The sequence below is a fragment of the Primulina eburnea genome, chromosome 4 (genome assembly GCF_022965805.1).
Source record: "Primulina eburnea isolate SZY01 chromosome 4, ASM2296580v1, whole genome shotgun sequence".
NCBI lineage: Eukaryota > Viridiplantae > Streptophyta > Magnoliopsida > Lamiales > Gesneriaceae > Primulina > Primulina eburnea.
In genome coordinates this window covers 42,754,815-42,777,572 of record NC_133104.1, presented here as the reverse complement: position 1 = coordinate 42,777,572, position 22,758 = coordinate 42,754,815, and the positions used below count along the sequence as shown (strand labels likewise).

Genomic DNA, 22,758 nt, shown 5'->3' with positions numbered 1-22,758 from the left:
TTTTGTATTATGATAAAAAATAATTATGATTAATTAATATTTATTATGAAAACTAAATATATAGCGTAGTTTATTAGGCATAGTTTGGTATATATGATAAAGGAATGATTGCTAAATAATCCTTATTATCCTATGTTTAGTACATTTTTAAAAAGCTTATGATAATATCATGTGCTCTTGATAAATAATTTTTTTGAAGGATAAAATATCCCTTCTATTAGGTGTGATAGTTTTAATTTAAGGATAAAATACATTACAAATGACTTAATTACCCTCAATTTATAAATGATTTTTATAAATCTATGCTAGTAAGTTGAAATTAAAATCAAATAAATATTTTTTATTTATTTTTATATATTATATAAAATCATAATTATATAAATTGATTTTTATAAATCTCAATAAAATTATTAGTATCACCCGATTAATCCTTAAAAATTGATATTTGACTTGACTCACAAAATCAAAGGCTCAATTATCATATTATATAATATATAAAATTAAGTATAAATAAATAAATAATGCAAGCACTATCGACGCATGAACAAATAAAAAATATGAAGTCAAGCAACAACTTTGAAATTATAAAATTTATTATGCTAAGGTTAATTTTGTCATTACAATCTAATATATAAATTTAATCACTCTTATTAAAATCATACCAAACATAAATATGATATCTTACATTTTATTTATCCTTAACTTATCTTTATATTATATATTACATGTTTATCCTATCATGTGTACCAAATTATGCCTTAAAGATTTATTCTGATCTGATATTAAGGTTACAACTTCATATCGGAAAATCATTTCAAATAAAGCTTGGCAATTGTGGGTATTTTAGCTCCAATTAGACTACAAATCGAACGATGGGCCCAAAATAGTGTAGCCCAGGAAGCATACATATTTTTTAATTTCTTTACTTAATTTAAATTGGGCCAAAACCCAACCCGTTTACGTACTACGGGCCTCGATTCATAAACACTGAATTAAACTGATGGATGATACAATGAGATCCAAATAATGTTCCATATTCAGCTAATATGATTTAAATAGTCAATACTTTTTAAAAAAAAAAAAATTTATTTCAATGTTTATTTTTCACTCTTTCTTCCTATTCAAATCGTCCACACATATGTTCCAGTCGATCTTTTATGATCTGTTTATTATTTAATTTGTATCGAAGTTGTAATAATTGATACGTGACGTTTGATTTGATATATGATTTAAAATATTTGATTTTATCATTATTATCTACTATAATTTTAGACAAAAATTTGTGTGAGACGGTCTCACGGGTCGTATTTTGTGAGACGGATCTTTATTTGGATAATCCATGAAAATGTATTACTTTTTATGCTAAGAGTATTACTTTTTATTGTGAATATGGTTACGATTGACCCGTCTCACGGATTGTGATCCGTGAGACGGTCTCACATGAGACCTACTCATAATTTTAAATAAATTATTGGATATTTTGTGAGACAGATCTGTATTTAGATAATCGATGAAAAAATATTATTTTTTATGTTAATAATATTATTTTTTATTGTAAATATCGATAAGATTAATTCGTATCATAGATAAATATTCATGATAGCGTATTGCAAAATATCCACTCCCCTCCAAAAGGATACTCAAACCCTTTTTCGTCTTTCTAACCCAACCTCCTCAAAACCATGGAGTTCTAAAAATCTCCATCTTCCAATCCACACCGCTCGTTACACGGAAATCGACGGTGGAGAACACTGTTCTATTTTTTTCTGTCCCGAAATTATACGTACACATATGCATACAGAATCCCGGCCCCCTTCTCCTAGAGCAAAATTGTGTGTGCTTTTCTCTCTCTCTCTCTCTCTCTCTCAAATCGACGAAATTCGATCGCTTCTTCTTTCCAAAGATCCCTGTATTTTTTCGTCAGTTTCGGGAAAATCTAGGCGATCGGCGAGTTTTTTCAGCTCAATCACTCTCCAAAGATTGTTCGATAATAATTTGTTGTGGCAATCGAATTACTTACTATTCTTGGTTAGTGTGTTTCCCTATTTTTACGCTTTTTTGTATTGCATCACTATTAGTTGTGTTTAGACACCGATTTTAGTCTGAAAACACAGTGATTCTGAATATCTAATATATGTGTCTGTATAACGTGCAAATGCGTGTGCCTTGGTGAATTTGTGGGAATTGTTATTAGGGAAAAAAGGTATGAGAATTGAAGGATGAACGATGCCGGTGCTGCGTGGTGGAGTGCGCAGAGGCCGGAGAGGGAAGCAGCAGCAGCAGCAACCGTCACACAACGACATCAATCAGAATCCAAACGAAAATATCATCCCGATTGTTGAGGAAAACGCGGCTATTGCGACAAGAACAAGGAGGAGGAGGAGAGCAGAAGCAGCTGCAGCCGTAGCGGTTGCTGAGCCGGTGGATGACAAGGTAGTTGCTGCTGTAGCAGCAGTTGAGGTTAGGGAGGTTGAGGATCAGGGAGAGAGGGTTTTGGAACAACCAGAAAGGATAGAGGAGGTGGGGGAAAAGCTGATGGATGACTACGGAAGTGGCGGGAAGAGCCCTGACAAAGGGAATGCCGCTGATGACGAGTTAGCCGCTACACCTATCCCGGAAAGGGTGAGACTTTATACACACACACACATTAAAAATTATGTATTTATGATTGTTTTCATGTATCTATTGGTATTAAGTTTTGTTGCATGGTTGGGAATGAAAGACTGAAAATGGTTTTTGAATTCATGATCTATTGGTGAGTTTGTATCTTAAGCTCGAAGCTTTTTCATCTTGTGCGTGGAAAGTAGGATTTCATATTTTGTTTGTGAAAGTATTTGAGTTTGATTTGTGTTTTGACATATAAGCATGTTCTGTTTAGACATTTGTTTGGAAGTCGTGGGTCATTGCAGAGGTATATGTATACCACTGTAAGAAAGCAGATGGAAGCAACACACTTAATGAACATCTTTTAGTTTGTGATATCTATTGAATCTGTACTTCTGTCACGTCAGATTTTTGAATTATTTTGCTCGTGCGTACCAAGATGTTGGAGATGAATTTTGTCCTTGTTTACTTCTCATAGTTTAGGGCCATTTCTAATCCTTGTGGTGAACACTTGTTTGATGCAATTAGATATACGTGGTGGCCCTGACTCCCTTTGAGCGTCACATGGCATATTTTCCTTTTAGCATTTCCCATATTCCATTTGTTACTTGTCCCTGACTCTCTATAAATAGGCTGTGATCATCTAAGCGGTGTATTCCTTATTTAGTTAAAGTTTTTCACTCAAACCAATCCGGTATACTTGGATTTCAGGTAGATTGTAAAGTGATTAAAAAGATGTCTTGTCCTGATTGAGTAATTTAGTATACTTTTGTTATCTTCTTCTCCCTCTTTCAAATACGCTTATGATTGTGCTTGTAAGAATGCTTGAGCTATGCTGTCATCTTGAACTTGTGAATGTTGTAGGTATTTTATTGCCTACAGTCCTTAGGAATTATTTTTTTCTGGCCTTGTAGGGCCATCAAGATAAAAAGAAAAGCATACTCTCAGTTATTAATCAAACTATATATCAAAGAACTGAATGAGTAAAAGGTTTTTTTTTTTTTTTTTATTATTATATGCAGTTGAAGTTAATGAGTGAAATAGCAGTGGTGTCTAACCAACCTTCATTTTCATTGTTGAGCGCTTATTGTGATATAAGATGTCCAATTTTGTAAATAATTTTAACTCCCAACATTGTGCGCTACAGGTTCAGGTTGGTGGTTCACCAATGTACAGAACTGAAAGGAAGCTCGGTAAGGGTGGTTTTGGACAAGTATATGTTGGTCGTCGTGTCTCTGGCGGTTCCATCAGCGAAAGAACGGGCCCGGGGGCTACAGAAGTTTGTACTCTAGTTTCATATGCTTTGACTAAAGCTAGAATTTTTTTGTCTTCCTTTTTTATACTAATATATTTGTGCTTGAATTTACCAGGTGGCCCTAAAATTTGAACATCGTAACAGTAAAGGCTGCAATTATGGCCCTCCTTATGAATGGCAAGTGTACAAGTAAGTAAAAGTGATGCTTTGAGAGCTTGTTGCTAATGCTTTGAGAGTTAGTTATTGATGCTCCGTCTCGCTTATTTTTTTTAATGTATATTGTGCTCAGTACTCTGGGTGGAAGTCATGGTGTTCCACGAGTGCACTTCAAGGGCCGACAAGGTGACTATTATGTCATGGTATGTTAATGATTGATTTAATACCGTCCTCTTTGTTATTGTCGAATTTTCCTCTCCTTTTTATATTTCTGAATGTTTAGTTAATCACTTGGAGGTTTGATTGCAGGTCATGGATATGCTTGGGCCAAGCTTGTGGGATGTGTGGAATAATAACTCCCACACGTGAGTTAATCGACTCTAAGATACTAAGTTTTTGTTGGCTATCTGTATTTTACCATTGCTTGATTATCCTTTTATATCTTAAAATTCAGGATGTCTGTTGAAATGGTCGCTTGCATTGCTATAGAAGCACTATCTATATTGGAGAAAATGCACTCGAGAGGGTGAGATCTCTTCAAATCTTGTGGAAGTATTTTGTACTACTATGTTTCCCTTGACATCTACTCATGTGTACGATTATTTGTGCGAACAAATTTCTTTTTCCAGTCTCAGAATGAAAATAGTAACCCGGAGCAGAAATCAATTGGGCATGTCTGATCTTTCAAGTTCAAAATAATAAGAAAAACACAGAAAACTTCTTTCTGTTTACAGTATTATTGGCCTGTATCAAATGTCAGCAGAAGATGTTTGTTCTCCGGTTATTTTTCATATGTGGAGGCTAGTGCATCTGATGTCTTTTTTAATGGAGATTTGATGAGAGCTGTTATTTTAATGCCTATTACTTTTTGCTTCAGAGGAAAAGAAAGAATGACAAACACAACTGGGTGAAATTTTTAATGTATGAATAAATTATAATTTTGACATATATGTATTCCCGCTGAATTTTTTACACCTGTGAACCACTAAATTAGAGGAAGTTGCTTTGTTGTGCTATAAGAAGTAACTTCATTTGATGGTCCTTTTTTTAATGTATATATTTTAGGAATGGGTATGATGACTTGCCTAATATTTAAACAATTGCAGGTATGTCCATGGGGACGTGAAGCCCGAGAACTTTTTGCTTGGTCCTCTGGGGACCCCTGATGAGAAAAAATTGTACCTGGTTGATCTTGGTTTAGGTACTGAATATTTTATGTCTTGGTTCATCATGTAATTGAGCATCATATTTTTGAGAAATCATTCTATTTCTTTTTGCACAATCAGCTACTAGGTGGAGAGATGGCAATACTGGTGTGCACGTTGATTATGACCAACGTCCCGATGTTTTTAGGTATTTGAGTCAAATGTCTTGAGATTTATTTGGAAAAACTACATGTTTTCATTTTATTCTTTCTATTTTCTTAGCCATTCACACCCCACTTTACGATGAAGGCTTAGCTGATGTTAACGATATTATCATTATTATTTATTGTTATTGCTATTTGTGGTTGTAGTACTACTAGTTTTTTTCCATTTCTATCATAACGTGCTGTTGCTGAAGTGTGTATTTGTCTTTTTGCCATCAGGGGAACCGTTCGATATGCAAGTGTTCATGCCCATTTAGGTAGAACTGGCAGCCGGCGAGATGATTTAGAATCTCTTGCGTATACGCTCGTTTTCCTTTTGCGTGGGCGTTTGCCTTGGCAGGGATTTCAGGTATGTATGTGAAATGACTACTGATATTCTGCACGACCAGTTATTTTTAAATGCCAGCTTTTTTTCTTTGTGGTTCTTATCCCTCTTCCTTTCACCTCTTTTCTTTTTCTGACATGATTCTGCTTTTCGATAGGGTGAGAACAAAGGGTTTCTAGTTTGCAAGAAAAAGATGGCTACATCACCAGAGGCACTTTGTTGCTTTTGTCCACAACCATTTAAATTGTTTGTGGATTACGTAGTAAATTTAAAGTTTGACGAGGAACCTAATTACGCTAGATATATCTCCCTTTTTGATGGGATTGTGGGACCAAATCCAGAAATCAGACCAATCAACACAGATGGTGCACAGAAGGTGATCATTATTTATTTTTTTCACAAATTCAACTTGTGAAACTTCTTCCTGGCACACACTCTGGTTTCATGTCTAATTTTTTATTTTGCACTTGAAGCTCATCTGTCAGGTTGGTCACAAGAGAGGACGATTGACTTTTGAAGACGAGGAAGATGAACAACCTAAGAAGAAAGTTCGCATGGGGATGCCTGCTACGCAATGGATTAGCATTTACAATGCTCGTAGGCCCATGAAGCAAAGGTAGTTAGTACTGATTGCCTTGATTTTGATTTCTATGAGTTTAAAATAATTTATAGTAAATGGCCATGTTCCACACAGTTTCCATACCATACTAGTTTACCTGCTGTTTATAAGATTTTTTCTCCTTTGGTATTTGTAGATTTTGTTTGCGCCTCAATAATTCCAACTTCACAATTTATTTGGTTTTATATTGCAGATATCATTATAATGTGATGGATTCAAGGCTTGCCCAGCACATCGAAAAGGGTACTGAAGATGGCCTATTCATCAGTTGTGTGGCATCTTGCCTTAATCTGTGGGCTCTGATAATGGATGCTGGCACTGGCTTCACTGCTCAAGTTTACGAGCTTTCGCCGTTTTTTCTCCACAAGGTACCTGATAGATGATGAGAATAAAATAATACCTTTTCTCTTTTCTTTAGACTTGGGGTACATACAGAAGTTTTCGATTTTCGAGTAAATTTTGGACCGCTTACAGGAATGGATATTGGAACAATGGGAGAAAAATTTTTACGTCACTGCAGTTGCTGGAGCTACAAATGGTAGTTCATTGGTAGTAATGTCTAAAGGTAGGCTTATCAATTATTATCTAATGTTAATTTCTGGTAAACATCATCGATTTGTTAGACTCATATCGTTATGTCCAACTCAGGAACTCAGTACTTACAACAGTCTTACAAAGTTAGCGATTCATTTCCGTTCAAGTGGATAAACAAAAAGTGGAAGGAAGGTTTCTATGTCACATCCATGGCCACTTCTGGGAATAGATGGGCAGTTGTAATGTCTCGTGGTGCTGGATTTTCAGATCAGGTGTTTATTATTTACCGTAATCTCATAGTTTAAATTTATCAATTCAAAATTTATTAAATCATCAAGTACGTACAATCTAGGCTGAATAAGTAATTATTCATGCAGGTGGTGGAGCTAGATTTTCTTTATCCAAGCGAGGGCATCCATCGCCGTTGGGACAACGGATACCGCATAACCGCTACAGCAGCCACTTCTGACCAGGCTGCACTGGTTTTGAGCATGCCGAGAAGAAAACCAGTTGATGAAACACAAGAGACGCTTCGTACATCTGCTTTTCCCAGCACACATGTCAAGGTTCATTTCATCTGTTTCATAAAAGTACATCTTTCTACTGGGGTCTTTTGCTGCACGATTCCTGGACGCTAACAGATAATTTTTGTTCGTTGATTGCAGGAGAAATGGGCCAAAAACTTGTACATTGCATCTGTTTGCTATGGCCGTACAGTTTCGTAGACAACCTCCATGTTATGAAAGATGCTGCCTTGGTTCAAAAACTGGAATTTTATACTGGAAAGAACCTGGATTCCTTCTCAAGCATCTGGGTTTTGTTATAAAACTTGACGGTGCTGCGTCCTCTTATGAGTTTTAGTGGTAGGCTAGTAGCTACTAGTTTGGGCAAGGTGATTTACGGATGGCTCATTGCCATAGAATGATTGTCTTCACTCGTTGCCATTAAATGTGTATAGTTCCATTTTACGACAAATTTTCTTTTTAAGTTGTAACACGTACGGTGTTATATTACCTATCGTAGACACAAGATTGAACCTTCGATTTTATTTCATGTCTTAATGTTTATTTCTCTGCCTTTACCTTTATGCGAAACTTATTTATTATTGTGAGTTCATTGGATTCAACTGTTCCAATTTTTTCTTGGTATTTTTTTCTCCAAACATGACTTGTTTTGAATCTTTAGGTACAGGGAACCCAACAATTCTTGCCGCAAAAGCGTGGAACTATTGTTTTCTCCGGTGGTACGGGTACCTCAAAAATGGGAAATATGCATATTTTATTAAATTCAATAATTTATGTTAAAAAACAGAATAAAATTGCAAACGAATAAAAAAATTTAAAATTTACAACTAATTTTAAAAAATTACATAGAATAAAATATAAAAAATAAAGGAAAAGCACAACACTTAAAAATAACACAGCAATCACCGGGATAATACCTATTTTCGTCCTTTTCGTTAACCGCTTTTCCCATTTCAGTCCCTCATGATTTTTGACTGATTAATTAATCCTTCATGTCTTCAAAATATTCTCGAATTGATCCCTACCGTTATCCTGTCGTTAAGGCTAACGTTGACTTGACATTAGCGACGGTTTGACTTGACATTAGCGACGGTTTTATAAAACCGTCGCTAATTAGCGACGGGTTTTCAAAACTTCGTCGCTAATTAGCGACGGTTTATATTTTCATAAAATAAAAAAAAAATTAATAATGTAAAAAAAAAACTTAGAATCGGACTATGATAACAATATTAATGATCTTAACTAACACTTAAAAATTTACAAAAAATTAAAGCGAAAAAGTTTAACCTAAGTCGAAACTAAAATCGTGTAAGAGAGAAAAATTTTAAGTGGGGTGTATTCAATTCAGAGTTTTGATGACTTTTAATGACTTTTTTAAATGCTAGACTTTTATGGATTTGATAAATTTTTATTGACTTTATGGAATCTCACAGATTTATAAACAGATTTATGTGGATTTATGTAGATTTTTTTGCAAGACTTTTATAGACTTTTGTAGATTTTTTTTAATAGAATTTTATAAATTTTGTACTTAACTATAACATGTGATTTTTTTATTATTTTCTTTGAACCAATAATTAATTGACATATATAACATATTCAATTTGAAATTATTTTTAATATTTATATTAATAAATAAATTTACTTATTTAAAAGTTAAATTGTTTAATCCTTACATGTATATATATGTGGGTTTATAAATTTACTTATTTAAAAGTTAAATTGTTTAATTTGAAAAGGTAAACTTTTTTGCTTTAATTTTTGTAAATTTTTAAGTGTTAGTTAAGATCATTAATATTGTTAGCATAGTCCGATTCTAAGTTTTTTTTAAAAAATTATTAAAATTAAATTTTTTTATTTTATGGAAATATTAAACCGTCGCTAATTAGCGCCGCGTTAAAACAGCGTCGCTATTTAGCGACGGTGTTTAACAGACCGTCGCTAATAGCGACGGTGTTTAAAACGCCGTCGCTAATTAGCGACGGTTTAATATTTCCATAAAATAAAAAAAATTAATTTTAATAATTTTTTTAAAAAAACTTAAAATTTATTTTATGGAAATAGTAACGACGCTAATTAGCGACGGTTTTTGAAAAACCGTCGCTAATGTTTACCGTTTTTCACAAGTCAACGTTAACCTCATCCTATCAATATCACAAATCCATGATGGGGTCTCTTATCGGACATGAATACTCATGATCTTGTTCTAACATTCATGATCTTGTTCTAACATTGTTTGAGATTAGACGTATTAAAAAAAAACTAATTAGGAATATGCTAAATTTCAATTAAAATAAGATATTTTAGAATAAATACTTCAATTTTAAATGACAATCTGTTTTGGTTGAATTCTTATTATTCACTTTTTTTTATTTTGAAAAACGAACATTCATTTCGCACATCCGTGAAATGTTGCCGCATGTTGTCTCGTGTATGTATTTTCATCCATTTGACAACTCATATTATTTCTAAACCAATCCTCAGAAACTAGTGTTGCTTTGATCGAGTGCCGAATTGGTGGAAGTATTGCACCATGTCTTTGCGATATGTTCATCTTCAGTCTTCGTTCAATGTTTTCTTTTGACGCATTCACCCTATCGTCAACAACGATCTTCTTCCCTTCTTTTTTGGTTTAGGAGGAGAGATTTCATTGAAATTTTGGGAGAATTAAGTTTGGTTGAACATAAAACTCAACATTTACTTGTTAAAGTATTGAAAACTGAATTGAGAAAAAATTGGTAAATAAATATTTATATCATCATTTCTCTGTGAAATGAAATTAAAAAAAAAAATCGATTTTTTTGGAATGAAAGTGGAAGAAATTATGATTTTTTGAACGTATAATAAGGTCTTAACAAAAATATGATTGTTGGTGATTTTTTCACTATTTTTTTTAAAAGGATTTTTTTTTCCAGTTTTTCAGGTTTTGTTATTTTTAAATATTTTTTACATTTTTAAAAACTATGATTGCTTTGGCCGTTGATATATGAAATGATAAGAGCATCCCAACAAACATGATGCTTTGAAAGTCTAACACCAATAATGGTGCATTTACGTCAAGTAATTGTCATTTAGATATGTAAACAATAAAAAAATAATCATGCTCAAGGAGTGTCGAGTTGGTAGAACAGTGAACATTCGTCTAATAGTCATGAGTCGAATTTTTTTACCAACATTTTTTCATATGGATCATAAAAAAAATGATGAATTATTGAAATTTAGAAAATAAATGTTCCATATAGGTCATAAAAAGATCAAATATATCCTTAATCTTATTATTATTTTGGTGCGCAGCATATTATAGTTCTTATTCCCTCGTTTTCTATACATTTCGCTTTGAAATAAATATTCACCAACAAAGCTCTAAGAATACGTACGTTGGTTTCAACTTTTTAAAAAACTCACGAAAAAAAAATTGGAAAAAGAAAAATTGGGCAGATGTAGCCTTGTTGTGGGAGAGAGCCATGGTATATATATGTGGGAAATAAAGACAAATGGTAATGCATATTTCAAGAAAATGGGATACCCCATATATCCTACTTTTTTCAATGAAATTTAGAAATATTTTCATAATAACGGGAGAGATGTTGGGCAGATGGTAGGGTTTCAGCGAGAAAGCCGAGTCCCGAAAAAGGGGTGAGAAGGTCCTTAGACGAAATCTCACATCACTAAACAATGGAAGAGATGCTGAGCATTCAAATGAGCGTGTAGCAACCTTTTGTGACGCGTTTTAAAACCGTGAGACCTCGGGTCAAAGCGTACAATATCACAAGTGGGCTGTGCCGTGACATTTTAACGCGATTGTTGTCTTTGGTACAACATTGTCACGTGTTGAAAATGTGTTTTTTAATATAGTTTATATTATCGAATCTAATCTCCTTAAAATCTACAAATCTATCCGTTAATATTTTCCATCATATTGTTCGGCATGAATTTAATACACTAAATTAAACAACTTAAAATTGGTAATTATTACAACTTAATATATTATATTATAAATTTAGCATTATATATTATATTTAAATTTTAGAATAACTCATACACGACCAGAAAGAAATCGTACAAGATATTTTATTCTTGGATGTAATTATCGATACAACTTGTATGATATGACTGAAGAATCGAACCATGCATCTTTAGCTGGTTCCTTTGTTTTCAATATTCCGTTGGTAATTTTCTTATTAATATATTATCTGTTTAGAAATATGAAGTTTGGATATATATGCGATTGGAATATTTGGAAAGTTAATCCAAAACCTCCAAAAATTGTTGGAAGGTTATCTGAAAGCGTAGATTATGAAATTTTATCATCCACATGAATAATGAAAAATTTAGAATTAATTTTATATTGTGATGCAAATATCTTGTAGCAATGTTGTATGGACAAAAACAAACTTTCCGACCGTGACAAATGAAACCAAACCAAGCCAAGCCAAGCCATATTTTCTTCTTGGGGGTGTCCTAAGGAACACGCAACCAGAGAACAATTTTTTTGTGGACAGGAAACACTATATAAAAAAGTGTTTTCTCTTGCAACAAAAACACATAAGAGGAGAAATGGAAGAGGAAAAAAAACATGATTCAAGATCAAACCATGCAAGCACAAATGAAGAAGCTCTGATTGGGGATAAGCTACAGAAGAAAAAAACATGATTCAATATCAAACCATGCAAGTACAAATGATGAAGCTCTGATTGGGGATAAGCTACAGAAGTTGCGGCCTACACTAGGAATGCTGCGAAAAAACGAGCCTAAAATCTTTAATGCATGCGAATGACAACTCAAACAACATAGAATACAAAGAGGTTGAGGGGACAAAACTCGACATGAACGATATACAATATTTTATCGATAGGGCTATCAAGGTTCCCGAGGAAGATAACGAGAAGTTCTTGAGAAAAATTAGGCATCGAATGAATCAGTAACTTTCTACTCATCCTTGTTTACTCATTCCTCAACTTATCAAAATGTCTGAATAAATTGTTTTTGCTTTCCATTTTCTCAGAGTAGGGATTAACCTTCCCAACATAGAAGTCAGGTTCAAGAACTTAACTGTCGAGGCTGATAGCTTCATTGGTGACAGAGCACTTCCGACGCTGCCAAACGCCGTTCGTAACACTGCAGAAACAGCTTTGAGTTGCTTTGGAATCAAGCTGGGTAAACGAACAAAGTTTACAATATTAAAAGACGCTTCCGGGATCATAAAACCATCAAGGTTTATCTGTTTCAGCTTACAAGAATCAATTCACATGACATAACATTTAAAACACATTTTCATGAAGGAAAAAAAACATATATCTGAAAGTGCTAGAAATGAAACCAAACATCACCTAAACTTTTCTGAATGTAAAAAAATATATATACGGTGACCAGTTTATGATTTCCTTGACTTATTATTCGGTTTTATATTTGATAATGCATACTTTATTACATTGACTATTGACTAGATGTTTGTACCATTTCCTCTTATAAAATACATGGAAAACATCTAATTACAATGTAGTAGAGAATGTTGCGCCACAGCCCACATATAGCACAAACATTTTTGAAATCGACTACTTACAATATGTTACAACTTATTTATGGTATGAGATTTGATCGAGCCATCTCCATTAACTATTCAACACTCACCGGTCTAACTTATATGTGTGTCATTTTTGAAGGATTGCCCTTCTATTAGGACCACCATCCAGTGGAAAAACAACCCTTTTGTTAGCCCTGGCAGGCAGGTTAAATCCCAACTTAAAGGTCGGTTGTTCTGAAGTTATCAAATTCAAGACTTTTAGAGGGAAAAAAAAGAAGAAATGAAAAATGAATCTCTTTCTTAACTATGTGGAATAGGTAAGTGGAGGAATCACTTACAACGGGCATGAATTCAAAGAATTTGTCCCTCAGAAGACATCCGCATACGTTAGTCAGAACGATATTCATGTCTCAGAGATGACTGTAGCAGAAATACTAGATTTCTCTGCCAGGTGCCAAGGGGTTGGATCTCGATATGGTATTTATATTCTCTTTTACAAGCTATGCAGAATAAGTTAACTATCATGTAACTAAAATGCACCAAGTACCTTTATCGTTTTTAACTTCTCTGAGTATCTTTAGAACTCTTGGAGGAGGTTGCAAGAAGGGAAAAAGAAGCAGGTATTATCCCAGATGCGGAGGTTGATCTTTTTATGAAGGTAGAACAGGATGATTCAATGTATTTAGCTAATAAAATGTCATCATTATCGCATGCACAGGAGTTCGACTTTTATATTTTTAAACTTTGTGGTGTTGTTTCGTAAGGCAACTGCACTGGAAGGAGTTGAGAGCAGTCTTATTACTGACTACATACTCAAGGTAAGATGAGAAACAGCAGGCAACTTAAAGTAAGTTAAAAAAGATGACTTCCTACCGTTGGCATCAATGATAAATTCTTAGATGTACAGATATTGGGACTTGATCAATGTCGGGACACGATTGTTGGGAATCAAATGAGACGTGGAATTTCTGGAGGCCAAAAAAAGCGTCTGACAACAGGTTTTCTGCCCGGATGAATTAATAATGTAGAGGACTATGAAGGACTAAATGAATATCTATAGAACGTCTAGCAGAAAATCCAAACAAGAAAATACATAAGTTCTTGAAACAATGAAACAAGAATTATGCAGGTCACACAGTGCTAGCTTCGCTGCAAACTATTAGCTCCCAGTGAATATTCTTACCTTGATTGATGCAGGAGAGATGATTGTTGGACCATTCAAATCGCTATTTATGGATGAAATAACGACGGGCCTAGACAGCTCAACAGCATTTCAGGTCATCAAGTGTATGCAGCAATTTGCACACTTCACAGAGGCTACCATCCTGATGTCCCTCCTCCAGCCAGCTCCAGAAATATTTGACCTCTTCGATGATATAATCCTATTATCAGAAGGCCAGATTGCCTATAATGGCCCAAGAAAAGAAGTACTCGAGTTCTTTGAGAGCTGTGGGTTTAAGTGTCCGGAGAGAAAGGGGATTGCAGAATTCCTACAAGAGGTAAACAAATGGTAATTGGTTAAGTTATCATCTATAATATGCAAGGAAACACAACACTTAAGTGGTCCAACTAGTAGATTATAAACCACGCAGGAAGTATTTAGTCAGTAAAAGTGTTCTTCTCAAAGCAACTTTGACTTCAGGAATCGAAGAAAGCAATTGTAAAAATCCAAGTGATAATGCAGGTGACATCAAGAAAAGACCAGGAACAATATTGGGCAGACAAAAGCAAGTCATACATATACTTTTCAGCCAGAGAATTCGCCAAAATGTTCAATGATTGTCGCACGGGTCTGGAGCTTCAAGATGAACTATTAGGCCTTTACGACAAGAACAAAAGCCACAAAGCAGCCCTGGTTCGTAAAAAGTATTTAGTCAGTAAAAGTGTTCTTCTCAAAGCCAACTTTGACAAGGAATGGCTTTTGATAAAACGAAACTCCTTCTTTTACATTTTCAAAACTGTCCAAATTGTATTTGTTGCAATAGTTACATCAACCGTGTTCTTGAGGAGCGAATTACACACTCAGAATGAAGACGATGCTGATGTGTATATTGGTGCACTAGCGTTTTGCATGATCAATAATGCCTTCAATGGTTATGTAGAAATCTCACTCACCATGGAAAGACTTCCAGTATTCTATAAGCATAGGGACCTACTTTTTCATCCACCTTGGGTTTTCACTCTGCCAATCTTTCTGCTAAGAATACCAATATCCATGTTAGAGTCTGTTGTCTGGATGATCATAACATACTATACCATCGGATTCGCCCTCGAAGCAAGCAGGTAAACAGAAATATTTTTTCGCACGTTCTTTCTGAGAGATTGAACGAGAGTTTTCCACGGAACTAGGATAAACTATTGATATTTGATCTCAAATGGTAAAAGGATTCCAACAAACACAAACTCCAAGTTGAAGCATATACCGTTGAGACTATTTCACAGTTCAAAACATATAAAGAAACCAACTCAATCATGAAGTTCACTATTTTGTAGAGAACAAAACCGGTTCGGTTTGAACTTTATTAGCTTGATTGTTAAAATGGATCGTCATATTATTTTATTTGGTAAGTAATTGATATTAAGTTTATTCCAACTGATTTTGTTGTATAGACTCACTATTTAGCTTATTTCCTTTCATATTATAGTTGGGTGACCAAGATTGAGTTGTCTTGAACTTGTTTTGTGCTCGTAAGGACCGGCGGCATAGTTCATATCTCGATTATCTCATATTGACAAACATGGTATAATGAGGCATCGCATCAAAACACCTCTGACTATCTGACTCCAATCTAGACATTGAACACAAACCTTAAAGAAAGCTAAATTGTGTTGTCTTTACACCCATAATTTGTTTACTAGACTTTCCTTCATAAATAGAGTTTATTGTGAAAATACATAGATGACCGAGAATAAAATTATTTTTTCTCAGGTTTTTCAAGCAACTCCTGTGGGTATTTCTTATTCAACAAATGGCTGCAGGGTTGTTTAGGCTCATTGCAGGAGTATGCAGGACAATGATAATCTCAAAGACTGGCGGATCTCTTGCTCTTCTATCCGTGTTTCTTTTTGGCGGCTTTATTCTTCCTAGAGGTTTGTTCGACCACTTTACAACGTAATGAATTACGTACGTGAAAAGTAGATCAAAACGCAGATAAATTGTGAAAAAAAGACCAAAAGCTTATAATTAATTATCTCTGCTGAGATAATAACAACCCAGACGTGGTGTGTGGCTATTATATTATTCGCTCTAAAAGCTCTCATTTGTATCATTATTACATGTTATAACATCTGAAAAATCGACGTATACTTGGTTTTATAACTGGTGTCAAAGCTAATATCAAGTGTTCGATGTTTATGACCTACAAGTAGGTGCAATAGCTGAGAGGAGGATCGTTAGGAAGCTATCGAAACGTAACTTTTTGTATATGTCAAAACATTTTTGTTGCTTCTTCTAAAGTTGCAAGGATCTATATTACCAATTTAGGGGCTAACCGCTAATTAACTTTGCCACGACGGTCAGAGGACAAGACATCTAAGACTTGCAATGCTTTCACGCACATGAAATAAAAAATTGGGATTTGGGCGACTAACAGGCAAGACATAAAACTAGCAGTATCATGCAATATCCAAGCTGATCACTTGTCATTTTACGTTCACGCATGTTCTTATTTTCCTATTCTTTTTATCCCTAAGTTATGTTTTGGATTCACATAAATAAACACTGCCTGCAGATAACATTCCAATCTGGTGGAGGTGGGGTTACTGGGTGTCTCCCCTGAGCTACGGATTTAATGCAGTCACCGTGAACGAGATGTTCGCTTCAAGATGGATGAACAAACTGGTACGAACGATAGTTACATTCCTATTTTTGTGTGTGATTTATCATATCTTATAATGTCAAGCATAAAGCAATAAGGTGAAGTGTGTATCTTGTTTGAATATTTGGTTTCATTTACAGGCCTCGGACAATGTTACAAGATTAGGAGTGGCAGTGCTAAATAAATTTGACATATTCCCCGAAGAAAAATGGTATTGGATTGGCATTGCAGCCCTCTTGGGGTTTACAGTTCTCTTTAATGTGTTATTCACTTTTGCTCTCGTGCACCTCAACCGTAAGTTTACAGCTCCGATTGCCATAATCAGTCTTAGAATTCACGTCACTATGACACCTAATATCACTCGGTATGACAGCCTTTCAAAACCAACAAGCTACAATTTTCAAAGACCAAGCATTGACAAAGGGAATGTACCAGGAAAAGAATAACAAAACACCAAAACTTGAACTTGCAGAAAAGAAAAAAGAATCATTCCCCCAACCTTCATCAGTTTTAAACGGAGACAACACAGGTATTAATCGTTCGAATGAATCAATGATTTGTCAAAATTTTCATACTCACTAATATTTTTCATAACTTTTTCACCAAGATACGTCAATGCAAGGGATGAGCAACCAATCCAATGTCAATGGGAATAATAAAAATGAAAATTTTAGCTTCGATGATACAAGATGTACTGCAACTCAGAGAGGAATGGTTCTTTCCTTTACACCATTGTGCATGTCCTTTGACAATGTAAACTACTTTGTGGAGACTCCCTCAGTAAGAATTAACATCTTTCTCATTCATTCTTGTATTGCCAAGTAAAATACAGGGTCTGATACATCAAGTTTATCCATTTTCCGTAGGAAATGAAAGAAAAAGGAGCAACTGGAGAGAAACTCCAATTACTTTGTGGATTAACTGGTGCATTTAGGCCAGGAGTTTTGACCGCATTAATGGGAGTAAGTGGAGCTGGAAAAACTACGTTAATGGATGTTCTAGCAGGAAGAAAAACACGGGGTTATATTGAAGGTGATATTAAAATATCTGGATTCCCCCAAAAACCAGAAACCTTTGCCAGAATTTCAGGATACTGTGAGCAAAATGACATCCACTCACCTCAAGTGACAGTACTTGAATCTTTGATCTTTTCAGCTTCTCTTCGGCTCCCTAAAGAAGTCAAGAAGGAAGAAAAAATGGCAAGAACTTTTCTTCTGTAAAACATATATCTATTTAATTAATCACTAGATCACATAATTTAGTGAAAAAAATTTGGCAGATCTTTGTAGCTGAAGTGATGCACCTGGTCGAACTGGATGATCTCGGAGAGGCCATAGTAGGGATTCAAGGAATTTCTGGATTGTCAACCGAACAAAGAAAGAGATTGACCATAGCGGTTGAACTTGTTGCTAATCCTTCCATCATATTCATGGATGAACCAACTACTGGTTTAGATGCAAGAGCTGCAGCTATCATAATGAGAACTGTGAGAAAGACGGTAGACACAGGAAGAACAGTTGTTTGTACGATACATCAGCCTGCCATTGATATCTTTGAAGCCTTTGACGAGGTAGAAATACAAAATTTAGATCTTTCAGCTTCCTCACATGCCAGAGACAATCTTCTATTTATACCTCATTGTTACACTTAAAAAAATCGTGTCACTATGCATCAGCTGCTTCTCCTGAAAGAAGGCGGCAAGATGATATATGCGGGACCACTGGGGAGAAACTCACAAAAAATCATCGATTATTTTGAGGTACGGCATGCTCCAGATATGTTTTTTGTCCACATTATGAGGATGTTAAGCAAATCAAACCTTCTATACAAACACAGGCAATTCCTGGAGTTCCAAAAATTGATGACAAATGTAATCCAGCCACGTGGATGCTCGATGTTAGCTCAGTTGCAACAGAACACCGTCTTGGTATTGATTTTGGAGAGCACTACAAAACAACAACATTGTACTCGTAAGTAAAGACAAACCTCTCCCCGGGGCATTTCCCATTCAATAATTTTTTGGGTATTATCCTGATACATACTCGTCTTGTTTCCCAGGCAAAATGAGGCTCAAGTGAAACAGTTGAGAATTCCAAATCCTGGGGCCAAAGACGTACACTTTCCTACCCAGTACTCTCTGTCCACATGGGAACAATTTAGAACTTGCCTATGGAAGCAAAAATTGTCTTATTGGAGAAACCCTGATTATAATCTTTCGAGATACTTTTTCACTTTGATTACTGCGCTAATGTTTGGAACAATATTCTGGAGTGTAGGCACGAAGAGGTACATATCTATTTCAACAGCGTCTTCAAGAAAATACAAAACTTGGCAACCATATCCTAATTCTTGCTTTCTAATTTGTGTTGTAGGGAAACCGACAGTGATATTATAACAGTTACTGGAGCCATGTACGTTTCGGTTCTTTTCATTGGAATTAACAATTGTGGCACCGTGCAGCCAGTAATAGCAACTGAGAGACCAGTGTTCTACAGAGAAAGAGCCGCGGGAATGTACTCAGCATTACCATATGCAATGGCACAGGTTATTTATCATTAGATCATTTTTTGGATTAATTCAGAAAGTTAAACTTCAAAATCCCACCACATGGAATATGGTTATAATAATTGTTAAGCTGTTAACTCTATTCTTCGGTTACATCGCATGCAGGTCGTGACAGAAATACCTTACGTACTTCTCCAAACTTCTTATTACACACTTTTGGTGTACACCATGATGAGCTTCGAATGGAAAGCTGTTAAATTCTTCTGGTTTTTCTTCGTGACCTTCTTCTCACTTCTCTACTACACATATTACGGAATGATGACAGTATCAATCACACCTAACCTACAAGTGGCAGCAGTCTTTGCAACTTCCTTCTACTATCTGTTCAATTTATTCTCCGGTTTCTTCATCCCCATGCCAGTAAGTAAACTTCATACATGCCAATTGATTTCTACAAATATTATTCACAAAGTTCTAACTTTTTCCACCTTGAAATCACAGAGGATACCCAAGTGGTGGATTTGGTACTACTGGATTTGCCCAATGGCTTGGACAGTTTATGGGTTGATTGTATCCCAGTATGGTGATGTGGAGGACACTATAGGAGTATTGGGGATGTCTAGCAAACCAATGGTGAAAACATACATTAAAAACCATTTTGGGTACAAACTAGACTTCATGGGACCAGTTGCATTAATATTGGTTGGTTTCACTTTCTTCTTTGCCTTCATGTATGCGTATTGCATCAAGACATTCAATTTCCAAAAAAGGTAGATGTTATGATAGGGCGAAAGTACTTGTAATATGGTTTCACAAGCAAGCTTCTATCCTTCTATGATTGTATGAAAACTAATACATTCGTCCACATAATTTCCAGTACATGATCTACCCCGACACGACACACCCACAAAACGCAGTTTTGAGCTTTTAAAGATCGGATTTTTTCCTCGTAAGCTTCAGTTTCCAAAACTTTACCTTGTTAACAGCAAACGTAAATTCTCATACAAGCTTCTGCACAGTTTGAAGATGGGTGAATCCCAGGCGACATTCTCTCATTACTCGGTTTTCAATCACCCCAATGAAGTCTACACATTCAACACCATCATGTTCATATAGCAATTATAACTGTTTCCAACTAATTTACATGCCAAATAAATTTCGATCATCTGACTAACCTTCTCCAGACAACCTTCTAAATTCTCACAGTGGAATCATGTATTATCTCGAACAGTAGGCAAAGCTACTAATCAAGAGTTTTCACCAGTAACACCCTCAAATCCGGCCAAAATATAGCAATTGTTAAGCAATCTGACGGACAAATCGGAGCTTACATCCAAAAATAAATAATTATTAAACACGAAATTCCTCCGAAATCATCTTCATATTCTGGAAAACCCTTCCACAGCTGTAAAGGAGTAGATCATCCATCCATACGCGCGTCGTCACGACAGTCTGGATCCGGCTGATTTTGCAAGACGGTGTACAATATCTGGGCTTGAATCTCGGCCCATATATTATGGGCTTCAATCGTCCTTGGCCCGACAGGCCTTCTTTGGGCTGCGTGATTCAGAAATATTAGAAACTATCTCGGTACACAAAATTTATAACAACAAATATTACAAACACGCAACACATGTGTTTCAATCGATAATAAAAAAAAACAACATTTAAAACCAAGACATAGTCTTAATTTTCTTTAAAATATATATTACATTATTAGTTTGGTGGATTGTCCTCTTATCTTTATCATGGGGAGAGTGCCTAATTTAATTAATTTTCTGTCTATTTTATATTATTTTTCTTAATTACTACATCTTCCCCTACACACTAATATCTTGAGTTGTTAATTTCTTGTTTAATGTCTGGTGTGAAACTATAAATTTTATCAGTATTTTAATTATTATTAACATTAAATTTGTCAAATGTTTTTTAAAAAATATTTGACTTTGATAATTTCTTTAACAATGATTTAGTAAATTAAAACTTAAATATTTTTATAAATAATTAATTAAGCACTTGTTATTATTTTTGTTGGTTGGTCTCACCTGCCCATGGAGATTGATGTATATTGCCTCGCAACCCAACTTTTCCAGGCCATTTATTGAATGGTGACGGATTATACAATGAAATGTCTTAAAAGTGACAACTGATTTTTTATGACAAAAACTTGTGTGAGACGGATCTCTTATTTGGGTCATCCATCAAAAAGTATTATTTTTTATGCTAAGAGTATTACTTTTTATTGTGAATATGGGTAGGGTTGACCCGTCTCACAGATTAAGATCAGTAAGACGGTCTCACATGAGACCCACTCTTTTTTTATTTGCAAAATCAATACAATCGTTGGGGAAAAAAATTGGTTGGAATTGGTGGGTCTAATCTAAAGTTTGAACGGTCCCAACCACAAAACACGATGCTTTGAATTGTGTTTCCAAACAAAGTCTAACACTACTAAAGGTGCATTTACGTCAAGTAATCGTCATTTAGAAATGTAAACAATAAAAAAATAATAATTATACTCGAAGAATATCGAGTTGGTCGAGTTGTGAATATTTGTTTAATAGTCATGAGTTGAATTTTTCTTACCAACGTTTTTTTATGACAAATATGTCGCACTGACCATGAGATCATAAAAAAAACACTAATGAATTATTGAAATTTAGAAGGAAAAAAAATTCCACATAGGTCACAAAAAGAGAATCAAGAAGCATCAATTTTTCTAGCGTTTATTTAACTTCACGACATGTTATAATTACCTTAAACTTGAAAAATAATTAAATAAAACAATTATTGAAGAAATTGCGTGATGATGGTGTTTTGGGCACTCTCACTATTTAGATTATAAATTTAAGAGATGTATCGTCTCAAAAAGCTTGTCTATTATACTGAAGAGATATATTTATAACACACACCGTTATTGAATCAGACAAAATAGTTTAAATAGTTATTAGATAATCCCCTATCCACCTGAATTGACACCCCTAGATAGTGATGAGTTAATTGAATGACCGTGTTTCAAATTAAACACCATTTAAATTATTCTTTTGCTGTCATTAGCTTGTTTCAATAATAATATTATTTATTTAAAAAAATTGTGAACGATCAAAAAATAAAAAAAAATGATTTATAAATTGAAAAACTTAATGTCAGAAATAACAATGACCAAAAATACATAGTATTTTTCAAAATTTATTGTCAATAATAAGATCAAATATATCCTTAATCTTATTATTATTTTGGTGTGCAGCATATTATTGTTCTTATTCCCTCGTTTTCTTTACCTTTCGCTTTCAAATAAATATTCACCAACAAAGTTCTAAGAATACGTACATTACATTGGTTTCAACTCTTAAAGTCACAAGAAAACAACAAAATTTGGGCAGATGTAGCCAATTGTGGGAGAGAGCCATGGTATACGTGGGAAATAAAGACAAATGGTGATGCATATTTCAAGAAAATGGGACACCCACCCCCCTCTATCCCACTTTTTTCAATGGAATTTTGAAATATTTTCATAATAAGATG

At 34.6% G+C, this 22,758-nt stretch overlaps 2 protein-coding genes and 1 long non-coding RNA gene across 4 annotated transcripts; 2 read left to right on the top strand and 1 right to left on the bottom strand.

Annotated features, from left to right (window-relative positions):
* Positions 1 to 1,780: 1,780 nt before the first annotated feature.
* Positions 1,781 to 7,910, top strand: LOC140829221 (casein kinase 1-like protein HD16). 2 transcript variants are annotated; one of them, XM_073192281.1, is made up of 17 exons: positions 1,781 to 2,028; positions 2,204 to 2,622; positions 3,752 to 3,883; positions 3,975 to 4,048; positions 4,149 to 4,218; positions 4,325 to 4,380; positions 4,470 to 4,541; positions 5,122 to 5,216; positions 5,302 to 5,368; positions 5,604 to 5,733; positions 5,867 to 6,085; positions 6,183 to 6,325; positions 6,522 to 6,696; positions 6,803 to 6,893; positions 6,977 to 7,134; positions 7,240 to 7,428; positions 7,528 to 7,910. In XM_073192281.1, exons 2-17 carry the CDS (start codon positions 2,227 to 2,229, stop codon positions 7,585 to 7,587), a joined length of 2,127 nt encoding a protein of 708 aa, XP_073048382.1. In that variant the 5' UTR covers positions 1,781 to 2,028; positions 2,204 to 2,226; the 3' UTR covers positions 7,588 to 7,910. The 2 variants fall into 2 exon arrangements, with proteins under 2 accessions (XP_073048382.1, XP_073048381.1); XM_073192280.1 differs by having other exon boundaries at positions 1,782 to 2,028; positions 2,195 to 2,622.
* A 3,942-nt stretch (positions 7,911 to 11,852) lies between these two features.
* LOC140829218 (ABC transporter G family member 29-like) lies at positions 11,853 to 20,144 on the top strand. The gene is made up of 22 exons (XM_073192278.1): positions 11,853 to 12,307; positions 12,392 to 12,601; positions 13,050 to 13,134; positions 13,228 to 13,387; positions 13,492 to 13,568; positions 13,675 to 13,728; positions 13,818 to 13,908; positions 14,108 to 14,409; positions 14,595 to 15,193; positions 15,840 to 16,000; positions 16,642 to 16,751; positions 16,869 to 17,022; positions 17,102 to 17,257; positions 17,336 to 17,508; positions 17,595 to 17,927; positions 18,008 to 18,298; positions 18,404 to 18,487; positions 18,565 to 18,698; positions 18,787 to 19,014; positions 19,101 to 19,272; positions 19,399 to 19,653; positions 19,735 to 20,144. Exons 1-22 carry the CDS (start codon positions 12,150 to 12,152, stop codon positions 20,005 to 20,007), a joined length of 4,260 nt encoding a protein of 1,419 aa, XP_073048379.1. The 5' UTR covers positions 11,853 to 12,149; the 3' UTR covers positions 20,008 to 20,144.
* On the bottom strand, positions 20,042 to 20,784 carry LOC140829219 (uncharacterized). The gene is made up of 2 exons (XR_012117420.1): positions 20,409 to 20,784; positions 20,042 to 20,318 (listed from the first exon to the last, which is right to left on the bottom strand). It is a non-coding gene; the product is annotated as an uncharacterized lncRNA (long non-coding RNA).
* Between the last annotated feature and the right edge of the window lie 1,974 nt (positions 20,785 to 22,758).